A 22726-nucleotide genomic window follows, 5' to 3' on the forward strand; every position below is an offset into this window, starting at 1 on the left:
GCAATGTCATGGGTAAGCTCTGGCCATTGTCTTTCAGCTCGAAAAAGTGGATTTCTACTGGTGTGAGTGTTTAAGCTAGTTTACTAAACAAGAAAACAGTTTGTTAGGAAACAAAGAGAGCTGGGGACTCAAACCAGAGATCTGTCACATCGCAGCCCACCTCGCAGCCCACACACTGCACCACCCTCAAACCTACCTACCACAAGGTTTTCCCCCATTTGACTCTAACCTGTCACTGTTGCCCACTAATCATTTAGCTAAGAAGACATTAACCACAACTGGATTCTAACCATTCAAACAATCTCATTTGCGCTAGTCTCATAACAAGAATGAATGAAACCTCCAGAGAACAAGAAGGAATGGGTTCACAGGAGCTTTTTGTGTGTCATATTCCTCATCAGTTTGGACAGAATACAGTCATGGCCAAAAGTTTTGAGAATGACATGAATATTAATTTTCAAAGTCTGCTGCCTCAGATTGTATGATGGCAATTTGCATATACTCCAGAATGTTATGAAGAGTAATCAGATGAAGTCCCTCTTTGCCATGCAAATGAACTGAATTCCCCAAAAACATTTCCACTGCATTTCAGCCCTGCCACAAAAGGACCAGCTGACATCATGTCAGTGATTATTTCGTTAACACAGGTGTGAGTGTTGACAAGGACAAGGCTGGAGATCATTCTGTCATGCTGATTGAGTTCGAATAACAGACTGGAAGCTTTAAAAGTAGGGTGGTGCTTGGAATCTTTGTTCTTCCTCTGTCAATCATGGTTACCTAAGGAAACCCGTGCCATCATCATTGCTTTGCACAAAAAGGGCTTCACAGGCAAGGATATTTCTGCCAGTAAGATTGCACCTAAATCAACCATTTATCGGATCATCAAGAACTTCAAGGAGAGCAGTTCAATTGTTGTGAAGAAGGCTTCAGGGCTCCCATGAAAGTCCAGCAAGCGCCAGGACCGTCTCCTAAAGTTGATTAAGCTGAGGGATCTGGGCACCACCAATACAGAGGTTGCTCAAGAATGGTGTGCATCTGCACGCACAGTGAGGCGAAGACTTTTGGAGGATGGCCTGGTGTCAAGAAGGGCAGCAAAGAAGCCACTTCTCTCCAGGAAAAACATCAGGGACAGACTGATATTCTGCAAAAGGTACAGGGATTGGACTGCTGAGGACTGGGGTAAAGTCATTTTCTCTGATGAATCCCCTGTGATTGTTTGGGGCATCCGGAAAAAAGCTTGTCTGGAGAAGACAAGGTGAGCGCTACCACCAGTCCTGTGTCATGCCAACAGTAAAGCATCCTGAGACCATTCATGTGTGGGGTTGCTTCTCAGGCAAGGGAGTGGGCTCACTCACAATTTTACCCAAGAACACAGCCATGAATAAAGAATGGTACCAACACATCCTCCGAGAACAACTTCTCCCAACCATCCAGGAACAGTTTGGTGACAAACAATGCCTTTTCCAGCATGATGAACCCCCTTGCCATAAGGCAAAAGTGATAACTAAGTGGCTCGGGGAACAAAACATCAATATTTTTGGTCCATGGCCAGGAAACTCCCCAGGCCTTAATCCCATTGAGAACTTGTGGTCAATCCTCAAGAGGCGGGTGGACAAACAAAACCCTACAAATTCTGACAAACTCCAAGAATTGATTATGCAAGAATGGGCTGCCATCAGTCAGGATGTGGCCCAGAAGTTAATTGACAGCATGCCAGGGCGGATTGCAGAGGTCTTGAAAAAGAAGGGTCAACACTGCAAATATTGACTCTTTGCATCAACTTCATGCAATTGTTAATAAAAGCCTTTGACACTTATGAAATGCTTGTACTTAATATCTAAAGCAGACTTTGTGAAAATTAATATTTGTGTCATTCTCAAAACGTTTGGCCACGACTGTACATTCATCTAAACTCAGCAAAAAAAGAAAAGTCCCCTTTTCAGGACCCTGTCTTTCAAAGATATTTGGATTTTTACAGATTAACTTCACAGATCTTCATTGTAAAGGGTTTAAACACTGTTTCCCATGCTTGTTCAATGAACCATAAAAAAAATATGAACACGCACCTGTGGAATGGTCATTAAGACACTAACAGCTTACAGATGGTAGGCAATTAAGGTCACAGTTATGAAAATGTAAGACACTAAAGAAGCCTTTCTACTGACTCTGAAAAACATCAAAAGAAAGATGCCCAGGGTCCTTGCTCATCTGCATGAACGTGCCTTAGGCATACTGTAAGGGAGGCATGAGGACTGCAGTTGTGGTCAGGGCAATAAATTGCAATGCCCGTGCTGTGAGACGCCTAAGACAGCGCTACAGGGAGACAGGACGGACAGCTGATTGTCCTCGCAGTGCCAGACCACGTGTAACACCTGCACAGGATCGGTACAAACCCGAACATCACACCTTCGAGAGAGGTACAGGATGGCAACAACTGCCCGAGTTACACCAGGAATGCACAATCCCTCAATCAGTGCTCAGACTGTCTGTAATAGGCTGAGAGAGGCTGGACTGAGGGCTTGTAGGCCTGTTGTGAGGCAGGTCCTCACCAGACATCATCGGTAGCAACGTCGCCTATGGGCACAAACCCACTGTCGCTGGACCAGACAGGACTGGCAAAAAGTGCTCTTCACTGACAAGATGCGGTTTTGTCTCACCAGGGGTGATGGTCAGATTCGCATTTGGAGCAGGATCGATTTGGAGGTGGAGGATCCGTCATGGTCTGGGGCGGTGTGTCCTCTCTCATGTGGTACCCTTCCTGCAGGCTCATCCTGACATGACCCTCCAGCATGACAATGCCACCAGCCATACTGCTTGTTCTGTGCGTGATTTCCTGCAAGACAGGAATGTCAGTGTTTTGCCATGGCCAGCGAAGAGCCAAGATCTAAATCCCATTGAGCACATCTGGGACCTGTTGGATCGGAGGGTGAGTACTAGGGCCATTCCCCCCAGAAATGTCCAGGAGCTTGCAGGTGCCTTGGTGGGGGAGTGAGGTAACATCTCACAGCAAGAACTGGCAAATCTGGTGCAGTCCATGAGGAGGAGATGCACTGCAGTCCTTAATGCATATTGTGGCCAAACCAGATACTGACTGTTACTTTTGATGTTGACCCCCCCTTTGTTTAGGGACACATTCCATTTCTGTTAGTCACATGTCTGTGGAACTCGTTCAGTTTATGTCTCAGTTATTGAATCTTATGTTCATACAAATATTTATACATGTTAAGTTTTCTGAAAATAAACAGTTGACAGTGAGAGGTCGTTTCTTTTTTTGCTGAGTTTAGATTATAGAATACAAAGACACAATGCAATGAATCAGCTTGTTAAATGAAACGTAAACTTTTTTTATTCGTGAACCACAAAATAGACCTCTTTGGTTGTACAAATTCACTAGTTACAGTTTTGGATGAGCCTTGACCCCAGCACTTCTACCCTTTCCCTCTGACTCATTTGGGAAAAATAGTCCCCCAAAATAATTCAAGAGAAGAGTGTAACCAAAAGGAAGTTCCAACAGTTGTTTGGCATAAAAAAATGTTGTGAATCCCATTTTGTCTGGAAAGTTTTACCCACTACAGTAAGTTAAAAAAAAAAAAAAAAAATACAATTTTTGTCAACCAATAGCAAATGTTATCATCCTAACTGAATTTCAGTCAGCGAAAGCAACGCAAAAAGATATGATTAGTACATTAAATTAAACACGAGTGCTTCTATCATGACTCTCCAAAACAAAGCTGCCATCAGATAACATCCATGACAGCAGCAGGTAAAGCAGAGGAAAGAGATTGAGAATGATGATCGAATGAGATCCATTTCAAAAGGGATTAACAAAATGTCTTCTGCCTCTACAGGTTCTCCCAGTAAAGCCAATATATTGTACATGCAGAGAGAGAGGTAGGGAGAGAGCTCCCCAGTCCAGACACTTGCTTGGTCTTGGCTTAGTAGACTGGCTCAATTTCAACCGTACATTTTGCTTTCCATTCAGTATTTTGTACATTATTCACACAACAATAAAGGATTTTCAGTGGGTGTCAGATTTAAATTAATCAAAGGCATATATAAAAAAAAAGCAAACACCTGCTACCTTCACCGGTAAAATCTGGAAAACCATCCAGATAGGAGTTAGATTCACATTGACAAATGATTTCCACCAAAAGGGCAGGGAAAGTACCGTATATGAAGCTGAGATTATGTTCCTAAATGTACAGCTTTTGAATAAAGACTAGTGGCTTATCTGTCCATGTGTGTGTGGGTGTCTCTGCTGGTCTCTCCAGTGTAGTTATATTCTCTAGAATAGGAATGGAACAGAATTTGATAAACCTGGTCCAGGAAAGCTAGAGATCCTTTACTCTGATCCACCGAGATCAAACAACTGTACTGGGATCAGTATCCTACAAGTCTGTGACAGTATGTTCCTTGTAATGTACCAGTCAGAACCTGGTTAAGGCCTGTGCATCAGAGTGAAAACAAATGTATTCATTGTAAAAGAAAATATCTTGGTGATATGGATTAAACACGTGCTTTCCTCATAAGATGTACATTTGAATTAAAATGATATCATGATATGCATTGATGTCATTATGATAAATAAAATGATATGCATTGTTCTGTTGCACTCGAAAGTACAGGGGGTAACAATAATGTATTACAGGGGAGGCTTTAGAATCGAGTAATAAAATACAAGCAAAATAAATTATTTAAAAAGAAACATGTTGTTTTCTAAGTAGTGTGGTAGTGCAGTTGAGATATGTATGTAGTGTTTAAAATGTGGCAGTGAAGGTAGCAGTATGTTCCCAATATATACACGCCCCCAAAGCCCGCTAAAAACCCTGACATTTCACAATATATTCATTGAAAACCTCAAAAATAGCATCTGAAAAATTTGTATTACATCTACACAATTCATATTTTTTCCTTTCTCTTCCAGAACACATTTGTCATTTAAAACAGCAAAAATCAGAGGGTCCAAAGTAAAAACATAAGTCACCTGTTAATATAATTCAGCTACTAAAACGTAAACTGAAGAAAAAGAACACAAATAAAAAAGTAAATGGTATTTCTGAAGCGTAACACTAGCTCCCCTCACCAGCCCTCCTCCTCCTCCCTGGCCTCAGGAACGTTGGGCCTCATGTTCAGGCCAACACATCCTCAGACTGTAAAGGCAAGATATGACATTGTGTGTGTGTGTTGACTATCAGCATCATGGTCTCTGCAGTGGTTACATGAGATGCATCTCCCAAACCTGTGAGTGTGTGTGTAGTGACCCGGTGCCTCCTCTGTGTATGTATGTCTCCCGAGTCTCTTGTGGTAGATGTGTGTGATGTTATGTGGGCACGGCAGTCTCCAGGCTGCGGCAGCCCTGCCTCAGCTGGCGCGTGTTGCTGTAGAGGGCCATCTCCAGTGCTGAGGTGGCAGTGGGATCCGCAGCATGCACTGGCGGGCACAGAGAAACCAATATTAACATGACACCCTGGTGAATGACGAAACCTTTAAATCTAGGTTCTCCTTTCAGTGACTCATAGTGACCCCTAAGTCTCCCCCAATGCCAGCGCTGTGGCAGTAGTGATGTGTAGTTTACGAACGATACATTCTTTTTGAACGACTCTTTTTACTGACTTGAGAGCCATGACAATTTTTTTCAGAGTGACTCGTTCATTTTAGTTGTTTGTTTGACCTGTTCGTGCTGGCCGCAATGAACCCTACGGCAGTGTTAATACACACTCCTCCGGCTCAACAGCTACAGAGACGCACTCCGACCACCATTTGTCATATGCTCGCATGAAAATAAATCATGAGCATAGAGAAGAAAAATACATGTTTAGAACTGATAATTGATCGCATGGTGCAAGAATGATGGGGGTGGGGTTCGCAAACGACATAGTGCTCATCACCCTCGCGGGCAGTCACGCAACGCTTTCCAGCCCAAGAGTCAATCTAGTCCGGTTCCAGCCACAACTAGACCTCGTTTCAATTACTCCACACCAGCAGCTGCAAACCAAACCATCTAGACCACCTTTACTCCACACACAGAGACGCATAAAAAAAAACTCTGCCTCGCCCCCCATTTGGCAAATCTGACCATAAATTCTATCCTCCGGATTCCTGCTTATAAACAAAAACTAAAGCAGGAAGTACCGGTGACTGGCTCAATACGGAAGTGGTCAGATAACACGGATGCTATGCTACTGGACTGTTTTGCTAGCACAGATTGGAATATGTTCCGGGATTCATCCAACGGCATTGAGGAGTATACCACCTCAGTCGTCGGCCTCATCAATTGTATTGACAATGACGTCCCCCACAGTCACCGTACGTACATATCCCAACCAGAAGCAGCGAAGGAGCGGGACACTAATCCTGCCACTAATAAGAAATTCTGCTATGCCCTCAGACAAACCATCAAACAGGCAAAGCGTCAATACAGGACTACGATTGAATCCTACTACACCGGCTCTGACGCTCGTCGGATGTCGCAGGGCTTGCAAACTATTACGGACTACAAAGGGAAACCCAGCCGCGAGCTGCCCAGGGACGCAAGCCTACCAGACGAGCTAAATGCCTTTTATGCTTGTTTCGAAGCAAGCAACACTGAAGAATGTATGAGAGCACCAGCTGTTCCAGACGACTGTATGATCACGCTCTCTGTAGCCGATGTGAGCAAGACCTTTTAAACAGGTCAACATTCACAAGGCTGCGGGGCCAGACGGATTACCAGGATGTGTACTCAGAGCATGTGCAGACCAACTGGCAAGTGTCTTCATTTACATTTTCAACCTCTCCCCTCTCCCAGACCGAGTCTATAATAACTACAGTGGCAAGAAAAAGTATGTGAACCCTTTGGAATTACCTGGATTTCTGCATAAATTGGTCATAAAATTTTCTGATCTTCATCTAAGTCACAACAATAGACAAACACACCATTCACAGGGGGTGTAGTGGAGCGGGTCGAGAGTTAAGTTCCTTGGTGTCCACATCACCAGCAAACTATCATGGTCCAAACACTCCATTGACAGTTTGTCATAGACTGTTCTTTAAGCTACTGTACGGCAAGCTGTACCGGAGCACCAATTCTAGGTCCAAAAGGCTCCTTAACAGCTGAACAATTAATCAAATGGCATCCAGACTATTTACATTGACCTGTTTATTATCTAGGCATAGTAACTTTACCCCTACCCATATGTACAAATTACTTCAACTAACCTGTACCCCCGCACATTGACTCAGTACTGGTACCCCCTGTTTATAGCCTCATTATTGTTATTTTATTGTTACTTTTACATTTTATTTTGTAAATATTTTCTTAACTCTATTTCTTAAACGGCATTGTTGGTTAAGAGCTTGTAAGTAAGCATTTCACTGTAAGTTCTACACCTGTTGTGTTCGGCGCATTTCTCTCCCACTTTAAGCATCAGCTATCTGAGCCGCATACAGATCGCTGCAGCTGTACATAGCCCATCTGTAAATAGCTTACCCAACTACCTACCTCATCCCCATATTGTTTTTATTTACTTTTTTGCTCTTTTGCACACCAGTATTTCTACTTGCACATCTATCACTTCAGTGTTAATTTGCTAAATTGTAATTACTTCGCTACTATGGCCTATTTATTGCCTTACCGCCTTACTCCATTTGCACACACTGTGTATAGATTTTTCTATTGTGCTATTGACTGTACTTTTGTTTATCCTATGTGTATCTCTGTTGTTTTTGTGTCGCACTGCTTTGCTTCATCTTGGCCAGGTCGCAGTTGTAAATGAGAACTTGTTCTCAACTGGCCTACCTGGTTAAATAAAAGTGAATATTTTTTATATTTTTTAAATGTGACAAATAAAATGTGATTTGATTTAAAATATCAAAATTATTGAATTAAATCAAATGTATTAGAAGTAGTTGGATGCTTACTCTGAAAGTAGCTATTGTGGCTAAAGTCTGCTTAAGTTTGTAGTGACTGTTTATCGACCTGAACCATGGATTACAGTAACTCCTGGCCCATAGACTATTCAGGGTGAGGAACCATCTAACATTAAGTTGTAAAATAACCTGAACCTCCCCTTTTAAGTCTTTGGTGTAGTCAATTTGAGTTCATGCAGGATCTGGATCTGCAGTAGTTTCAGTTTGTTTAACACACCAAATATTAATGTACAGCACTATTGAAAGTTTGACGGTAATGTTAGCTAATGTAGCTGGGTGACACGCGAGGAATGGTTAGCAGGCAAAGCCATCAATGGTAAAAGCAAACCCACTCCCAACGTTGGAAAAACATCCCTGATATGGTTTTAGCCTCCATAACGGTAGACACTGTTACAAAGGCTACAGACATATCAGGCCAAACCATGCCCAATTACTCTAAAAAGCTGAGAGAGAGAGAGAGCGAGAGAGCACTACGAACATATGGTCCGACTACGCTATGGTTTACCACACTTGACTAACGGGGGTACACAGCAGTTCACACACACTCGGGCCAAAGTTCAGAGGAACACACACGTACGCAAATGCACAGAAACCGGCAGTATGTGAATCCTACCAATAGGAGTTGCTTATCCCAGGAAGTCACCTGAATCAAAGGGATAAAAGTGATCAGGGTAACATATTGTACATTATGGGCTATGGTTGCAAAATTCTGGTAACATTCCCAAAATTCCCAGATTTTCCAGATCCCAGGTGGAATTTTAGAAATCAGTAGGGAATAAGCAGAACATCTAGGAATCCTCCAACCAGGAACTCTGGTAAAGTTGGTAAAGTTACCAGAAATGTTGCAACCCTAGGGCCAATTCTACTTAAAGCACCCTATTTTACCAACAGAGATGCTGGACCCTACTTGATGTGGTTGTCAAGAGGTTTTGTTGACCCTGACCCACTGACACTCACCTGGGTTACTGGAGCCATCGTCAATGAACTGAATGTCATCGACCACGTCAGGAGACTGCAAGAGAAGGACACAGAGAGTGTGTGTGAGTGGATGAAGGCCACCTATTATCCCAGGAACACTGTCACCAAGTTGGGCTAGGGGACTGGCAGTGAGTAGGTGTGGGTCTTTCTCCCAGGCGGTCACAGTGGCAGCAAGGGTGCAGAAGGTAGGTTCCACTTGGCCACAGCCACTGCAGTCTGGTCAGGATGACGTTAGGATTGGGGTAGGTTAAATGGAGGCTTGTGTTAGTCCATCAGTTCCGGGGGTTGTTCCATCTCACAGGCAAAGCGCAGGGAGCAGCTGTTCACAGGCAAGGATCCATTACAAGACACTTAGCCGAACCACAGTCACCAACGCGGCAGAGAAAAATCACAGCACAGCCCACTACACAGGTCTCTCCCACTGGACTAAGCACACATACAGTAGCCCATTTTTGGTGTGAATTCAACACTCAAACACATACCTTGCTTCCCAGTTCTCCACAACACTTCTCCCTAAGTGTGCACTCGCATCATCACAGGGAGTATGCATGACAAGTGCACATATCGGGAGAAGTGTGGAGAACAAGGTTGCACACATACCGTACACTGAGTTTAGCCCAGGAAGTTCCCATCACCCATGTTGGTTAAGTGATAGACTGGAAAATACTTTACACTGGGAGTCAAGAGCATGACAGGACAGGAGATCCCAAAATATGTGTTGTTGTGATACAGGGAGAGGTGATCAGGAACCAGGACAGACACGGCAATGAGCCCCAGCCATGGAGAGAGATGGAGAGCTGGTGAGAGTGGCTGAGAAGGAGGGAGAGATGCAGGATCTGGGCAGTTTCCTCAAGAAGCTGGTTAGTGGGGCTCAAATCACTGGTTGGTGAATGTTGATGTTGCCTGGTTGAGGCTGGTTGTTTGGAAATAACTGAAGGTGATTGGATGGTGAGTGGGAGAAAACGGATGGAGATAAAGCTTTAAGCAGAGGTGAGAGGTCACCCTGATAGAAAACTGACCCAGGACCTGATTTGATTACGTGGTCAGTAGCTTACTGGTGTATTAGCGTATTAGCATTATATTTTCAAGATCCATTCACCAACTAAATCGGAGGCAGCAACTAACAAGCCAAATCCCCAGAATGGAGCAGTGAATAATCAATCAGGGGGAAAGCCAAAATGGCGGCAGCTGTTGAAGCAGTGGCACCACCAGCGCTGCTGTAAGGACCAGAGGGGAGAGAGGGGGACTGGGGCGTGGGCAGAAGGGAAAGTCAGGGGGAGGGGGCTGGGGTCTGGGAGCTCAGCATGCAGTCAATACCTGGATGTCGTATACGGGTTTGGAAGAAGGAATGGCAGCAAACTGTCGGTAGTCAAACTTCTTTTCCGACAGGGACTAGAAGGACAGCAAAATGGAATGAGTAGAGGAAGAGGTGAGGAAAGAGGAAGAGTGAGGGATAGGGACAGGTAAAGAGGAAGAATGAGGGATAGGGACAGGTAAAGGGAAAGAGGGAGGGAGAAGGATGGATGACTCAGCGGCGTGGCTTGTGTAGAGAGGGATTCTGATTGGCGGTAGTGATGATCCAGGCATTTGATAGGCTGAAGTGATTGTGTACAATGGTGGCGAAACATTTCAACGCGCCTTAAAGCCCATCAAAACAACTTTGTCTACAAATAAGCACACTTTAGATGATGGAACATCTCTAACCGGAACAGCTACTTAAAAGATAAGGAAGGCAAAAGTTAGACTGTGACATTGTAATTCTCACCAAAAATTTGCTCTGGTTGTCCAAGCAACAATCGGAGTCTCTATTAACCTGGATTGAAATAGGTCAGTGGAGACATCTCTATGAACTCTGACATTTAACAAACAAACGCAGTAGAGAACTCAGTTCTTACCAGTCTGCCTGGTGACGTTACTCCTTGTGGACTGAAATCTGTTAGACAAAGGTTAGGACACCATTAGTCGGAATCCACTCGATGATTGAGGTCTGGTATTGAGTGAGAGGCTGCATCCCAAACGGCAACCTATTCTCTATATGTATTTTTTTTTTACCAGGGCCCATAGGACACAGGTCAAAAGTAGTGCAATATACAGTGAATAAATAGGGTGCCATTTGGGACGCAGGAATTGAGTGAGAGTGAATTAATGTAGGTGCTAAGCTGTGTGAGAGTGTATGCGACGGCCACTGATGTACCTTCCAGAGGGGTGGGGGATGGTGTGAGGGCGGGCGAGGGCGACTCGGCCAGCTGGTCCAGTGTGCCACGCTTCTTTCCCTCCCGGGACTTAGCGATGACCATCTGAGCCTTCAAAGCATCCTGCTCCAGAGACTTCATCCTGTTGGTGAGAGAGAGAGAACACCGTCAGATAGAGATGGACCAGAGAGGGAGAGACAGAAAGAGTGGAAAAATTAGGACAGGACAGAGAGAAAACTAGGACACGTTGCTCTAATGGAGTGGGGAGGACAACCAGAAAACAGCAGCTGTTGGGTGCTCCTTGTCCTGGCCTGCGGTGGTTCACCTAATGCAGAAAATGCTTGATATTAAAACTATAGAATAAAAGTACAAGACCAGCGTGGCAGCATCCAGGAGAAGGACTACTTAGACGGGCCCTCCCCTCACAGACTGCTACAGCCACACTGGAGGCAGTATGTTAGTATGATGAAAGATGCATTAAAACCAAGAGAAGAGCGAGAGAAAGAAAGACAGCGATTGAGATGTAGAATGAAACAAAGTGAGAGAGAAAGGAAGCAAGCTAGCCGAGTCAATGCCCCCCCCTCCCCCAAACCAAAGCACCCCAGGCAGCAATACCCCCACAATGACATGCGGGCCAGGGCCTGGACTGGTGAGCAGACCTGAGCTGGGAGGCAGCGGAAGAGGCGGCGGCGTTTTGGGACTGAGGGGTGGCGCGGTGCCCTGAGACGCCCTCACTCGCGACTGGTAGAGCCTCTTAGCCAGGTCCTGCTCATACTGCCTAACATCCTCCTCTAGGCCATAGGGCCTGCACCCACAACGAGGGGGAAGGTGGGCAGGGAGAGGGGGAGGAGGAAGAAGAGGAAAGGAACACGCAAAGAGGGACAGGGCACACAGAGGAAAAAAACACAGAGATGGGCAGTAAAACATTGAAACGAATAGGAGAGAGTCAGGAGAAAACCAATGAGACCAGTCTAGTAGTAAGAGATGAAAACAGTGAGGGAGGATTTCAAAAGTAGATACACAGCCTTCAGAAAGTATTCACACTCCTAGACTTTTCCATTTTTTGTTGTGTTACAGCCCGAATTGAAAATGGATCAAATTTAGATGGTCACTGGACCACATAAAATATCCCATAATGTCAAAGTTGAATTATGCTTTCAGAATTGTTTACCATTTGATAAAAAAGGAAAAGCTGATATGTGTTGAGTCAATAAGTGTTCAACCCGTTTGTTACGGCAAGGCTAAGATCAGGAGTAAAAATGTGCTTAATAAGTCCCACAGTGCATTGGGAAAGTATTTAGACCCCATGACTTTTCCACATTGTGTTACGTTACAGCATTATTCTAAAATGGATTAAATATTTTTTTCCCCTCATCTATCTACACACAATACCCCAAAATGAAAAAGCAAAAACAGGTTTTTACAAATGTCAGAATTATTATTATTATTTTTAAACGAAATATCACATTTCCATAAGAATTCAAACCCTTTACTCAGTACTTTGTTGTAGCACCTTTGGCAGCGATTACAGCCTCAAGTCTTCTTGGGTATGACGCTACACATTTGACACCTGTATTTGGAGAGTCTCTCCCATTCTTCCCTGCAGATCCTCTCAAGTTCTGTCAGGTTGGATGAGGAGCGTCGCTGCACAGCTATTTTCAAGTCTCTCCAGAGATGTTCGATCAGGTTCAAGTCCGGGCTCTTGCTGGGCCACTCAAGGACATTCAGAGACTTGTCCCTGTGCCACTCCTGCGTTATCTTGTACTGTGTGCTTAGGGTCATTGTACTGTTGAAAGGTGAACCTTTGCCCCAGTCTAAGATCCTGAGCGCTCTGGAGCAGGTTTTCATCAAGGATCTCTCTGTACCTTGCTCCGTTCATCTTTCCCTCGATCCTGACTAGTCTCCCAGTCCATGCCGCTGAAAAACATCCCCACAACATGATGCTGCCTCCACCATGCTTCACCTTAGAGATGGTGCCAGGTCTCCTATAGATGTGACGCTTGGCATTCAGGACAAAGAGTTCAATCTTGGTTTCATCAGACCAATGAATCTTGTTTCTTATCGTCAGAATCCTTAATGTGCCTTTTGGCAAACTCCAAGTGGGCTGTCATGTACCTTTTACTGAGGATTGACTTTCATCTGGGCACTCTACCATAAAGACCTGATTGGTGGAGTGCTGCAGAGATGGGAGAACCTTCCAGAAGGACAGCCATCACCACAGATGAACTCTGGAGCTCTGTCAGAATGACCATCGGGACCGTGGTCACCTCCCTGACCAAGTCCCTTCTCCCAAAATTGCTCAGTTTGGCCAGGCGGCCAGTTCTAGGAAGAGTCTTGGTGGTTTCAAACTTCTTCCATTTAAGAATGATGGAGGCCACTGTGTTCTTGGGGACCTTCAATGCAGCAGAAACTTCTTGGCACCCTTCCCCAGATCTGTGCCTCGACACAATCCTGTCTCTGATCTCTATGGACAATTCCATTGACCTCAAGGCTTGGTTTTTGCTCTGACATGCACTGTCAACTGTGTGACCTACTCTTAAAAGGTCCAATCAATTGAATTTACCACAGTTCAACTCCAAACAAGTTGTCGAAACATCCTCAAGGTTGATCAATGGAAACATGAAGTACCTGAGCAATTTGAGACACAATTTGAGTGTCTCAAAGCAAAGGGCCTGAACACTGATGTAAATAAAGTTTCAGTTGTTTTATACATTTGTAAACATGCACAAAAACCTGTTTTCGCTTTGTCTTTATAGGGTAGTGTGTGTAGATTAGACTTTATATTTTATTTTTTAAATAAATCTTAGTATAAGGCTGTAACGTAACAAAATGTAGAAAAGGGGAAGGGGTCTTAATACTTTCCGAAGGTACTGTAAGTCTCACAAGTTGCATGGACTCACTCTGTGTGCAATAACAGTGTTTAACATGATTTTTCTACAACGGGTTGGTAAAAACAAGCATTGTGATTGGTCGAGACGCATGACACAAAAATGGGAATCTTATTTTCTGTTCCAACTGAGAAATCATGCATCATCATCCACTGTCCCATCAGCACAGCCAGCCAATTCATTAACTTGATCTCCACTGTAAAGGGATCTAGTCATTATTTCCCCGCTTCTAGCCTAACATTTAGTTGAAACAACGTTGCTGTCTGTCTCTAGACATTTGCAACATAGTTTCAATATTACACTGAACAAAAATATAAATGCTGAGGAGGTATTTCTGTCTGTAATGTGGGTTTTTCCCTTCTGTGGGGAAGAAAAAAACACATTTTGATTGGCTGGGCCTGGCAACCCAGTGGGTGGGCCTGGCTGCCAAGTGGTGGGCCTATGCTCTCCCAGGCCCAGCTATGGCTGCACCCCTGCCCAGTCATGTGGAATCCATAGATTAGGGCCTAATGAATTTATTCCAATGGACTGATTTCCTTACATGAACTGTATCTCAGTAAAATCTTTGAAATGGTTGCTTTTATATTTTTGTTCAGGATATACACTGCTCAAAAAAATAAAGGGAACACTAAAATAACACATCCTAGATCTGAATGAATGAAATATTCTTATGAAATACTTTTTTCTTTACATAGTTGAATGTGCTGACAACAAAATCACACAAAAATGATCAATGGAAATCAAATTTATCAACCCATGGAGGTCTGAATTTGGAGTCACACAAAATTAAAGTGGAACACCACACTACAGGCTGATCCAACTTTGATGTAATGTCCTTAAAACAAGTCAAAATGAGGCTCAGTAGTGTGTGTGGCCTCCACGTGCCTGTATGACCTCCCTACAACGCCTGGGCATGCTCCTGATGAGGTGGCGGATGGTCTCCTGAGGGATCTCCTCCCAGACCTGGACTAAAGCATGGAGCAAGACATGGAGCAAGACATGATGTTCCAGATGTGCTCAATTGGATTCAGGTCTGGGGATCGGGTGGGCCAGTCCATAGCATCAATGCCTTCCTCTTGCAGGAACTGCTGACACACTCCAGCCACATGAGGTCTAGCTTTGTCTTGCATTAGGAGGAACCCAGGGCCAACCGCACCAGCATATGGTCTCACAAGGGGTCTGAGGATCTCATCTCGGTACCTAATGGCAGTCAGGCTACCTCTGGCAAGCACATGGAGGGCTGTGCGGCCCCCCAAAGAAATGCCACCCCACACCATGACTGACCCACCGTCAAACTGGTCATGCTGGAGGATGTTGCAGGCAGCAGAACATTCTCCTCAGCGTCTCCAGACTCTGTCGCGTCTGTCACAATGTGCTCAGTGTGAACCTGCTTTCATCTGTGAAGAGCACAGGCGCCAGTGGCGAATTTGCCAATCTTGGTGTTCTCTGGCAAATGCCAAACGTCCTGCATGGTGTTGGGCTGTAAGCACAACCCCCACCTGTGGACGTCGGTCTGTTTCTGACCGTTTGAGCAGACACATGCACATTTGTGGCCTGCTGGAGGTCATTTTTCAGGGCTCTGGCAGTGCTTCTCCTTGCACAAAGGCGGAGGTAGCGGTCCTGCTGCTGGGTTGTTGCCCTCCTACGGCCTCCTCCACGTCTCCTGATGTACAGGCCTGTCTCCTGGTAGCGCCTCCATGCTCTGGACACTATGCTGACAGACACAGCAAACCTTCTTGCCACAGCTCGCATTGATGTGCCATCCTGGATGAGCTGCACTACCTGAGCCACTTGTGTTGGTTGTAGAATCAGTCACATGCTACCACTAGAGTGCAAGCACCGCCAGCATTCAAAAGTGACCAAAACAAACCTGCCAGGAAGCATAGGAACTGAGAAGTGGTCTGTGGTCACCACCTGCAGAACCACTCCTTTATTGGGTGTGTCTTGCTAATTGTTTATAATTTCCACCTGTTGTCTATTCCATTTGCACAACCGCATGTGAAATGTATTGTCAATCAGTGTTGCTTCCTAAGTGGACAGTTTGATTTCACAGAAGTGTGATTGACTTGGAGTTACATTGTGTTGTTTAAGAGTTCCCTTTATTTTTTTGCAGTGTATTTAATCTCCACTGTTCTCTTGAAAATGAACGTATTTTCTCAGCCAGTTGAAATATACTGTAACGACCCTGGGACCCTGGGACTAGGGTCGTTACAATACATTTTGATGGATAAAAAGAAAGAAGTGTCAATAGATAAACAGATGAAATTAAATGCAACTGTTATTCTAGCTGCATGGTTTACAGGCAGCATGGCAACGGCACATTTAGAAAGAACGACTGGGTCGCACCCATACATATAGAACATAGACTTCACGACTGTGTCACGTTTTTGGCAACCTAACCAATAGAATGAACAGACATCTTTTCTCAGCCAGTCGAAAACAAAGAAATTTCAATAGAAAAACTGGTCAAACGTCATGAAATGCAGCGAGTTTGCTGTTTTACCAGCTTCAGTTTGAAGTGATTACATTAGCTATGTAGTTGGGCTAGCTCCTCTGAACAGTGTGCTGACAAGAGAGCACATGTTATATGCCAGGCGAAATCCAAAACAGCTTAAACAAATGCACCTACTTTGTGGTTATTCTAGCTGCACTGTTTGACCTGACTGTTTAGCAGTAGTTGGCTGGCAAGCAATGGATTAGAGCATGGCAACCGAACACTTGCCAGCCAGCATGGCAACCGAACACTTAGAATGAACGACTGGGTCGTGTCCACACATATATAACAAAAAAGACTGGGTCGCGTCTCTGGCAGCCTAACCGACAGAATGAACGGCCAGCCGGCTTGGCTAGCAACAGAGGACCAGGCCTATATTTTCGTTGAGTGATGAAACAGTCAGGGAGCAGGTCTCGAACCCTTCTAGCCCGAAGTCCAGCGTGCTATCGACTGTGGAAATGTCCCTCAGTCGAGCAGTGAATTTCTAACAGATTCGACCACAAAGGCCAGGGAGGTTTTCCAATACCTCGCAAAGGGAACCTATTGGTAGATGGGTAAAATAATAACAAAACTGAATATCTCTTGAGTGTAGTGAGGTTATTAATTACACTTTGGATGGTGTATCAATACACTCAATCACTACAAAGATACAGGCATCCTTCCTAACTCAGTTGCCGGATAGGAAGGAAACTGCTCAGGGATTTCACCATGAGGCCAATGATGACTTTAAAACAGTTACAGAGTTTGATGGCTGGGAAAGGCGGCTGGATCAACTGAGGATGAATCAACAACACTGTAGTTACTCCAAAATAATAACCTCAATGAGTGAAAAGGAGGAAGCCTGTACAGAATAAAACTATTCTAAACATGCATCCTGTTTGCAACAAGGCACTAAGTAAAACTGCAAAAGATGTGGCAAAGAAATTAACTTTATGTCCTGAATATGTTTGAGCCAAGTTGAACATAACACATTACTGAGTACCACTCTCCATATTTTCAAGCATGGTGGTGGCTGCATTATGTTATGAGGTATGCTAGTCATTGGCAAGGACTCAGGAATTTTTTTTAGGCTGAAAAGAAACGTAAGAGCTAAGCACAGGCAAAATCCTATAGGAAAACCTGGCTTTACAACAGACACTGGGAGACAAATTCACACTTCAGCAGGACAATAACCTAAACACAAGGCCAAATATACAGAGGAGTTGCTTACCAAGACGACATTGAATGTTCCTGAGTGGTACAGTTACAGTTGACTTAAATCTGCTTGAAAATCTATGGCAAGACTTGAAAATGGCTGTCTAGCAATGATCATCAACCAACTTGACAGAGCTTGAAGAATAAAAAAAATATATAATATGCAATAATATTGTACAATCCAGGTGTGGAAAGCTCTTAGAGACTTAAGCAGAAAGCCTCACAGCTGTAATCACTACCAAAGGTGATTCTAACATGTATCGACTCAGGGGTGTGAATACTTACGTAAATAAGATGTCTGCATTTCAATTTCAATAAATTTGCTAAAGATATCTAAAAACATAGTTTTCACTTTGTCATTATTGTGTATTGTCTGTAGATGGGTGAGAGCATGGCACTTGCAACGCCAGGATTGTGGGTTTGATTCCCACAGGGGACCAGTATGCACTCCTAACTAAGTCACTTTGGATAAGAACCTCTGCTAAATGACTCAAATGTAAACTATTATAATGTATTTAACCTTTATTTAACTACCCAAGTTCCTTTAAGAGGAATCTCTGATAATCAGTCACTATAACGCGAGGAAAAGATAAGAAACGCGACATCTCACAAAAGCAAAAATAGTAGAAACACAGAAAAATAGATTGGGAAGGCAAAGAGGAATCTCCTAGTTCTCTACCTAGCTCAGTATTTAGAGCATATTGATCTTTGTCTCTTTATTTTGTTCACACATATTCAAATGTACTTTTGTGATTGTGTGTGTGACCTGATTCTGTGTGTGTAAGTGTGCACCTTGCTGCCCTCCACATGGCTCTCTTCTCGGCTTCCAGAGCCCGTTTCTCGGAGGGGGAGAGGTCCTTGTCTCCAGCTGGGGCCAGCTCTGGACTCTGCATCCTCAGCCGCTCCTGTTGCCTCCGTTCTGCCTTGGCTGTCCGGATGGGAGCCCCCGACTCTCCAGGGTACACTGGGATCAGACTGGGTGGAGATGAACACAAAATGTCAAAACACACTGCTAACACTCCACATAACACCTCACACACACTGCAGAAGACTGAGGAGTCACACACACAGAAGAGGTGCTGAGTCACTACACACACAAGTTTGGGAGTTGCGTCACCACTGCAAAGACTATAATAATCAACACATACATGAATTTGTGATTTAAAATCTCGGACATGTTTGGTTGTCTTTACCCAGTCATGGAGTTGGGCCTCTGCTGCTCCAGCTTGATGCTCTCCTCTAAGGAATTCCTCTGGTAGTCTCCTTTACCATCCACTGACGAGGGCCTATGGGCACAAACAAATGAGGGAACATTAATTCGCTGAATTTAAAATAAAAAAAACCTCACAATATAATCTTCCATTACTCAAAACAAAGGCATCTGATAATGACGAGCAATCAAATCAATCTTAATTTAAAGTACATTTCCTAATAAATTCAAGAGAAAAGGCCGTACCCTGAGCTGCCACAGTAGCTAGGGGGTGTGGCGCTGTAGCTGGGGGGCGTGTTACAGTGCCTGCGGGGGGTGGCTACAGGCTCCACCTTGTACTCCACCCCGTCCAGCACCACTTTGCCCGTGGCCTTCAACACTCCCATCTGCTTCACCAGGTCATCCTCCTCCTCGTCATCTTCATCCATCAGGTACTCCAATGCCCGCTGTTCGAATCTCCTCTCTGGGATTGTAGAAACATTGTTCCATTAGGATTCCATTCATCAGAGCTTATGCTGCGTTCATAACAAGTGGGAAACTCTGAAAATAATACTTGTAAACTGGGAGCAGCGAGTTGCTTGGATTCACATGCTTTGAACTCGTTGAGAATGCTGCTTCAACCTGCACTAAAAGTACAGCTTCCATGCTTGTAAACAAATTAGTGTTCAAAAACCAGATTAACAGATTTAAAAAATACATATAAATAATGTTTTTGGGGTTGCATTTAAATAACGTTTTGTTGTTGCATTTAACTGCCGAAAATGCTGTTATCGAGGTCATTTCCATTGTATGTGACGTCAGCGTTTAGCATGTGCCAACATACTGACTCAACTCCAGCCACTTTAATAATGGAAATTGATGTAAAAAATGTATCACTAGCCACTTTAAACCACTTTAAACAATGCCACTTAATATAATGTTTACATAGCCTACATTACCCATCTCATATGTATATACTGTACTCTATATCATCTACTGCATCTTGCCTATGCCGTTTTATACCATCACTCATTCATATATCTTTATGTACATAATTCTTTATCCCTTTACACTTGTGTGTATAAGGTAGTAGTTGTGGAATTGTTAGGTTCGATTACTCGTTGGTTATTACTCCATTGTCGGAACTAGAAGCACAAGCATTTCGCTACAGTCACATTAACATCTGCTAACCATGTGTATGTGACAAGAATAGAATTTGATTTGAGCTCAGATGAGACCATTTCCAACTTACTAATCACCATTTGGAAGGGCATTCAAGTAGATATTTCTTAATCGCATGCTGGTATTTGAGAATTTAAGATATGTTATGAAGGCAGCATTCGTCTCTCTGACCAAAATGAACCAGAGAGTTGTACCATTTTCAGAAGGGGGTAGAGTTACAAGATTCCTGTAAGTTTCCCCCAAAAGATTTTCCTTAATTCCTGGAGTAGTACCGGAATCATGAAGATTAAGCAGCAAATTCAGAATCCTCCAACCAGGATTTCTGCAAAACCTGGGAATGTTGGGAAAGTTACCAGAAATGTGCAACCCTAGAAGGGGGTGAAGGGTATTATTTGGGCTTGAAATAAAGGAGCTGGCTGGCACAAACCTTCCTCCTCCCTCATCTTCTTCAGGTCGTCTGCTCCAACCAGGGACACGCGGCCTTTGGGCTTGGTGTCGGGCGTCTGCTGCTTCATGTCGATTTCAAAGTACTTCTGTCTGTCCCTGAAGGAGCGCTGCGCCAGGTCGTCTCTGCCACCAAGTGATGGAGTCTGTGGGGGAGGGGACCATGGGGATAGGGTGGTTAGGATGGTGGAAGAGAAACAGGGCCATGGGAACAGAGGTTGGTTTCGACCTGCCCAATCAAATGTTCAATGAACACAGACATAAGCCAGATCCCACAACAAAGTCCATAAAAATTTGGATTTTTTTTTAATAAACTGAAATACTTTGATTTGACCATTTCAATTGAGAATCATCACAGAGTTATGGAAGTTTTACTGTATATCCAGCACAGTATTCATTGATTAGGCAGTCGAATCACAACCCAACACCACTAGCTACGATTGATTCTGAGGATGATTTATTGACAGGATCCCACCTCTGACACCAAATATAGCACCGCCGCCCCTTCTCACTGTAAGTAACAGTGATGTAGACACTGCAATCACCACCAAAGCAAAGGAGACCACAGCCCAATCTGAGCTCGATTGGGGGCACCCATGGTGGGGCAGGGGGGTACCTTTACAACCATGTCCATGGAGGCTCTGTAGAGGCGTGGCACTGCTGCCAGACTCATATAGTCCAGACAGTCAGAGGAGAGGGAGGGTCGGGGAGAGACGGGGGCTGCCTGACCCATACCCATTCCCCCGTCCCCCTCATCCTCAAACACCTCGTTGTTCAGCTCAGGCTGAAAGACCCACATGCACAGAAGTGGTCTCGTCACCGAAGTGTGACGAGATGGGACATGACCGGGACATGACCAACCGCCAATGTCACTTTAAGCAGGTTTTATCGGCACTTTTTCAACGTCTTCGAATTAACATTAACACACACTGACATGCGTTGCCATTCAAACTCATTTGATATCACACAGACAACAAAAACCACACGTATGGCCATTAATTTGTATTGTCACTAGTGGTATAAACGCTAACCTCTGGAGAAGGCTGATTGTGGTGGACGTTGTTCCTCTGGCCAAACAGATCCTGTCGATAAGACACAGAAGAGAATGTGTGAGAGGGAAACAGGAGGCAGCCATTGGAACAGACAGAAAGACAGACTTTGGAGAGGCACAAACATAGGAATAGAATCAGAAATGGAATCTATTTCTATGGACACAAAGCAGGCAAGGTGATGAGAATGGTTGAGATGGGACTTCTCAGCACAGACACAGACGGCTGATGATCAATGATCGCTTTCAGAATGGAAATTGTGAACAGCACGCACCACCAGTACAAAAACAAAGAGTACAACACAACTGCATTCCAACACAGTATGGAGCACGGTTACAGGCCCAGACGGGGGGGGACAGGCTTTGAGGGTGGGGGGCCTGCGCCAGTCGTGAAGGGGGGCCGGAGCGACTAAAACAGTGACGACGACCATCACAGCATGCTGGCTGGGGCCCACGGGGTGCCTGGGTGGGGCGACCTGCCTACCTGCGGGGGAGGCTCCAGCACGGCCAGCCAGTGAGGCACGGCGGCGAATGCCTTGTATGCCTGCTTGGGGTTCAGGGGGAACTGATCAATCGTGTCGGGGGAGGGGGCACGAGGCTGCAGCTGGGGGGGGGTCCATGAAGTGGGACGAGCCAAAGAGAGGAACAAGGAGAGGGGCAGACTATGAGAAAAAAACTGAAAAGCTGAAGAAGACAGCGTGAGAACAAGGTGGAGAAACAATGATGCGAAGGGGGATGTGCAAGAGACAGACAGTAGGGGTGGGCGAATGAGGCTGTGCCTGCCTTGTTGAAGATATGGCACTCAGATAATGTGTGCGCAACTCGGCGGCGGTGGCATTATATACAGGAACATTGGAGATTGTTGAGATTGCTGAGATTCAACCCATAGCTGCTTTATAGCAGTTGGATGATGAAGTAGAGTTAGCCCAATCACCCGATGGAATGAAACATTTCAGAACTCCCCTGTGAGCCATTGGTTGGCTCTGGCTACAGTAGTAGCGACTTAGATAAATCTTGCTGAGAATGCAAGTCCACTTTTACGGCGCTTGTCTTCAACAATAGTGCTTTTACTGTGCGCGAATGAATGCATGGACAGGGACCCAGCTCAAACTCCTTGGTAAGTAGCTTCTACAAATAGTAGGAAATAGTTGCGATGAACATCAATGACACTTGCTGTGAGACGGCACCCATGATCGGGGGGGGTCTCAC

General features: G+C 44.6%; 1 protein-coding gene across 1 annotated transcript in view; it reads right to left on the minus strand.

The window, feature by feature from the left end:
- Positions 1 to 3315: 3315 nt before the first annotated feature.
- Positions 3316 to 22726, minus strand: part of LOC135522543 (protein scribble homolog) — a 128937-nt gene continuing 109526 nt past the window's right edge. The window contains 13 exon segments of the mRNA XM_064948907.1: positions 3316 to 5430; positions 8866 to 8920; positions 10204 to 10278; positions 10782 to 10819; positions 11081 to 11220; positions 11738 to 11792; positions 11795 to 11883; positions 18447 to 18629; positions 18848 to 18940; positions 19111 to 19327; positions 20453 to 20615; positions 21086 to 21253; positions 21501 to 21551. Coding sequence (XP_064804979.1) covers positions 5321 to 5430; positions 8866 to 8920; positions 10204 to 10278; positions 10782 to 10819; positions 11081 to 11220; positions 11738 to 11792; positions 11795 to 11883; positions 18447 to 18629; positions 18848 to 18940; positions 19111 to 19327; positions 20453 to 20615; positions 21086 to 21253; positions 21501 to 21551 — 1437 coding nt within the window. The 3' untranslated portion in view covers positions 3316 to 5320.

This window comes from Oncorhynchus masou, chromosome 30, assembly GCF_036934945.1.
Source record: "Oncorhynchus masou masou isolate Uvic2021 chromosome 30, UVic_Omas_1.1, whole genome shotgun sequence".
In the NCBI taxonomy this organism is placed as follows: Eukaryota; Metazoa; Chordata; class Actinopteri; order Salmoniformes; family Salmonidae; genus Oncorhynchus; species Oncorhynchus masou.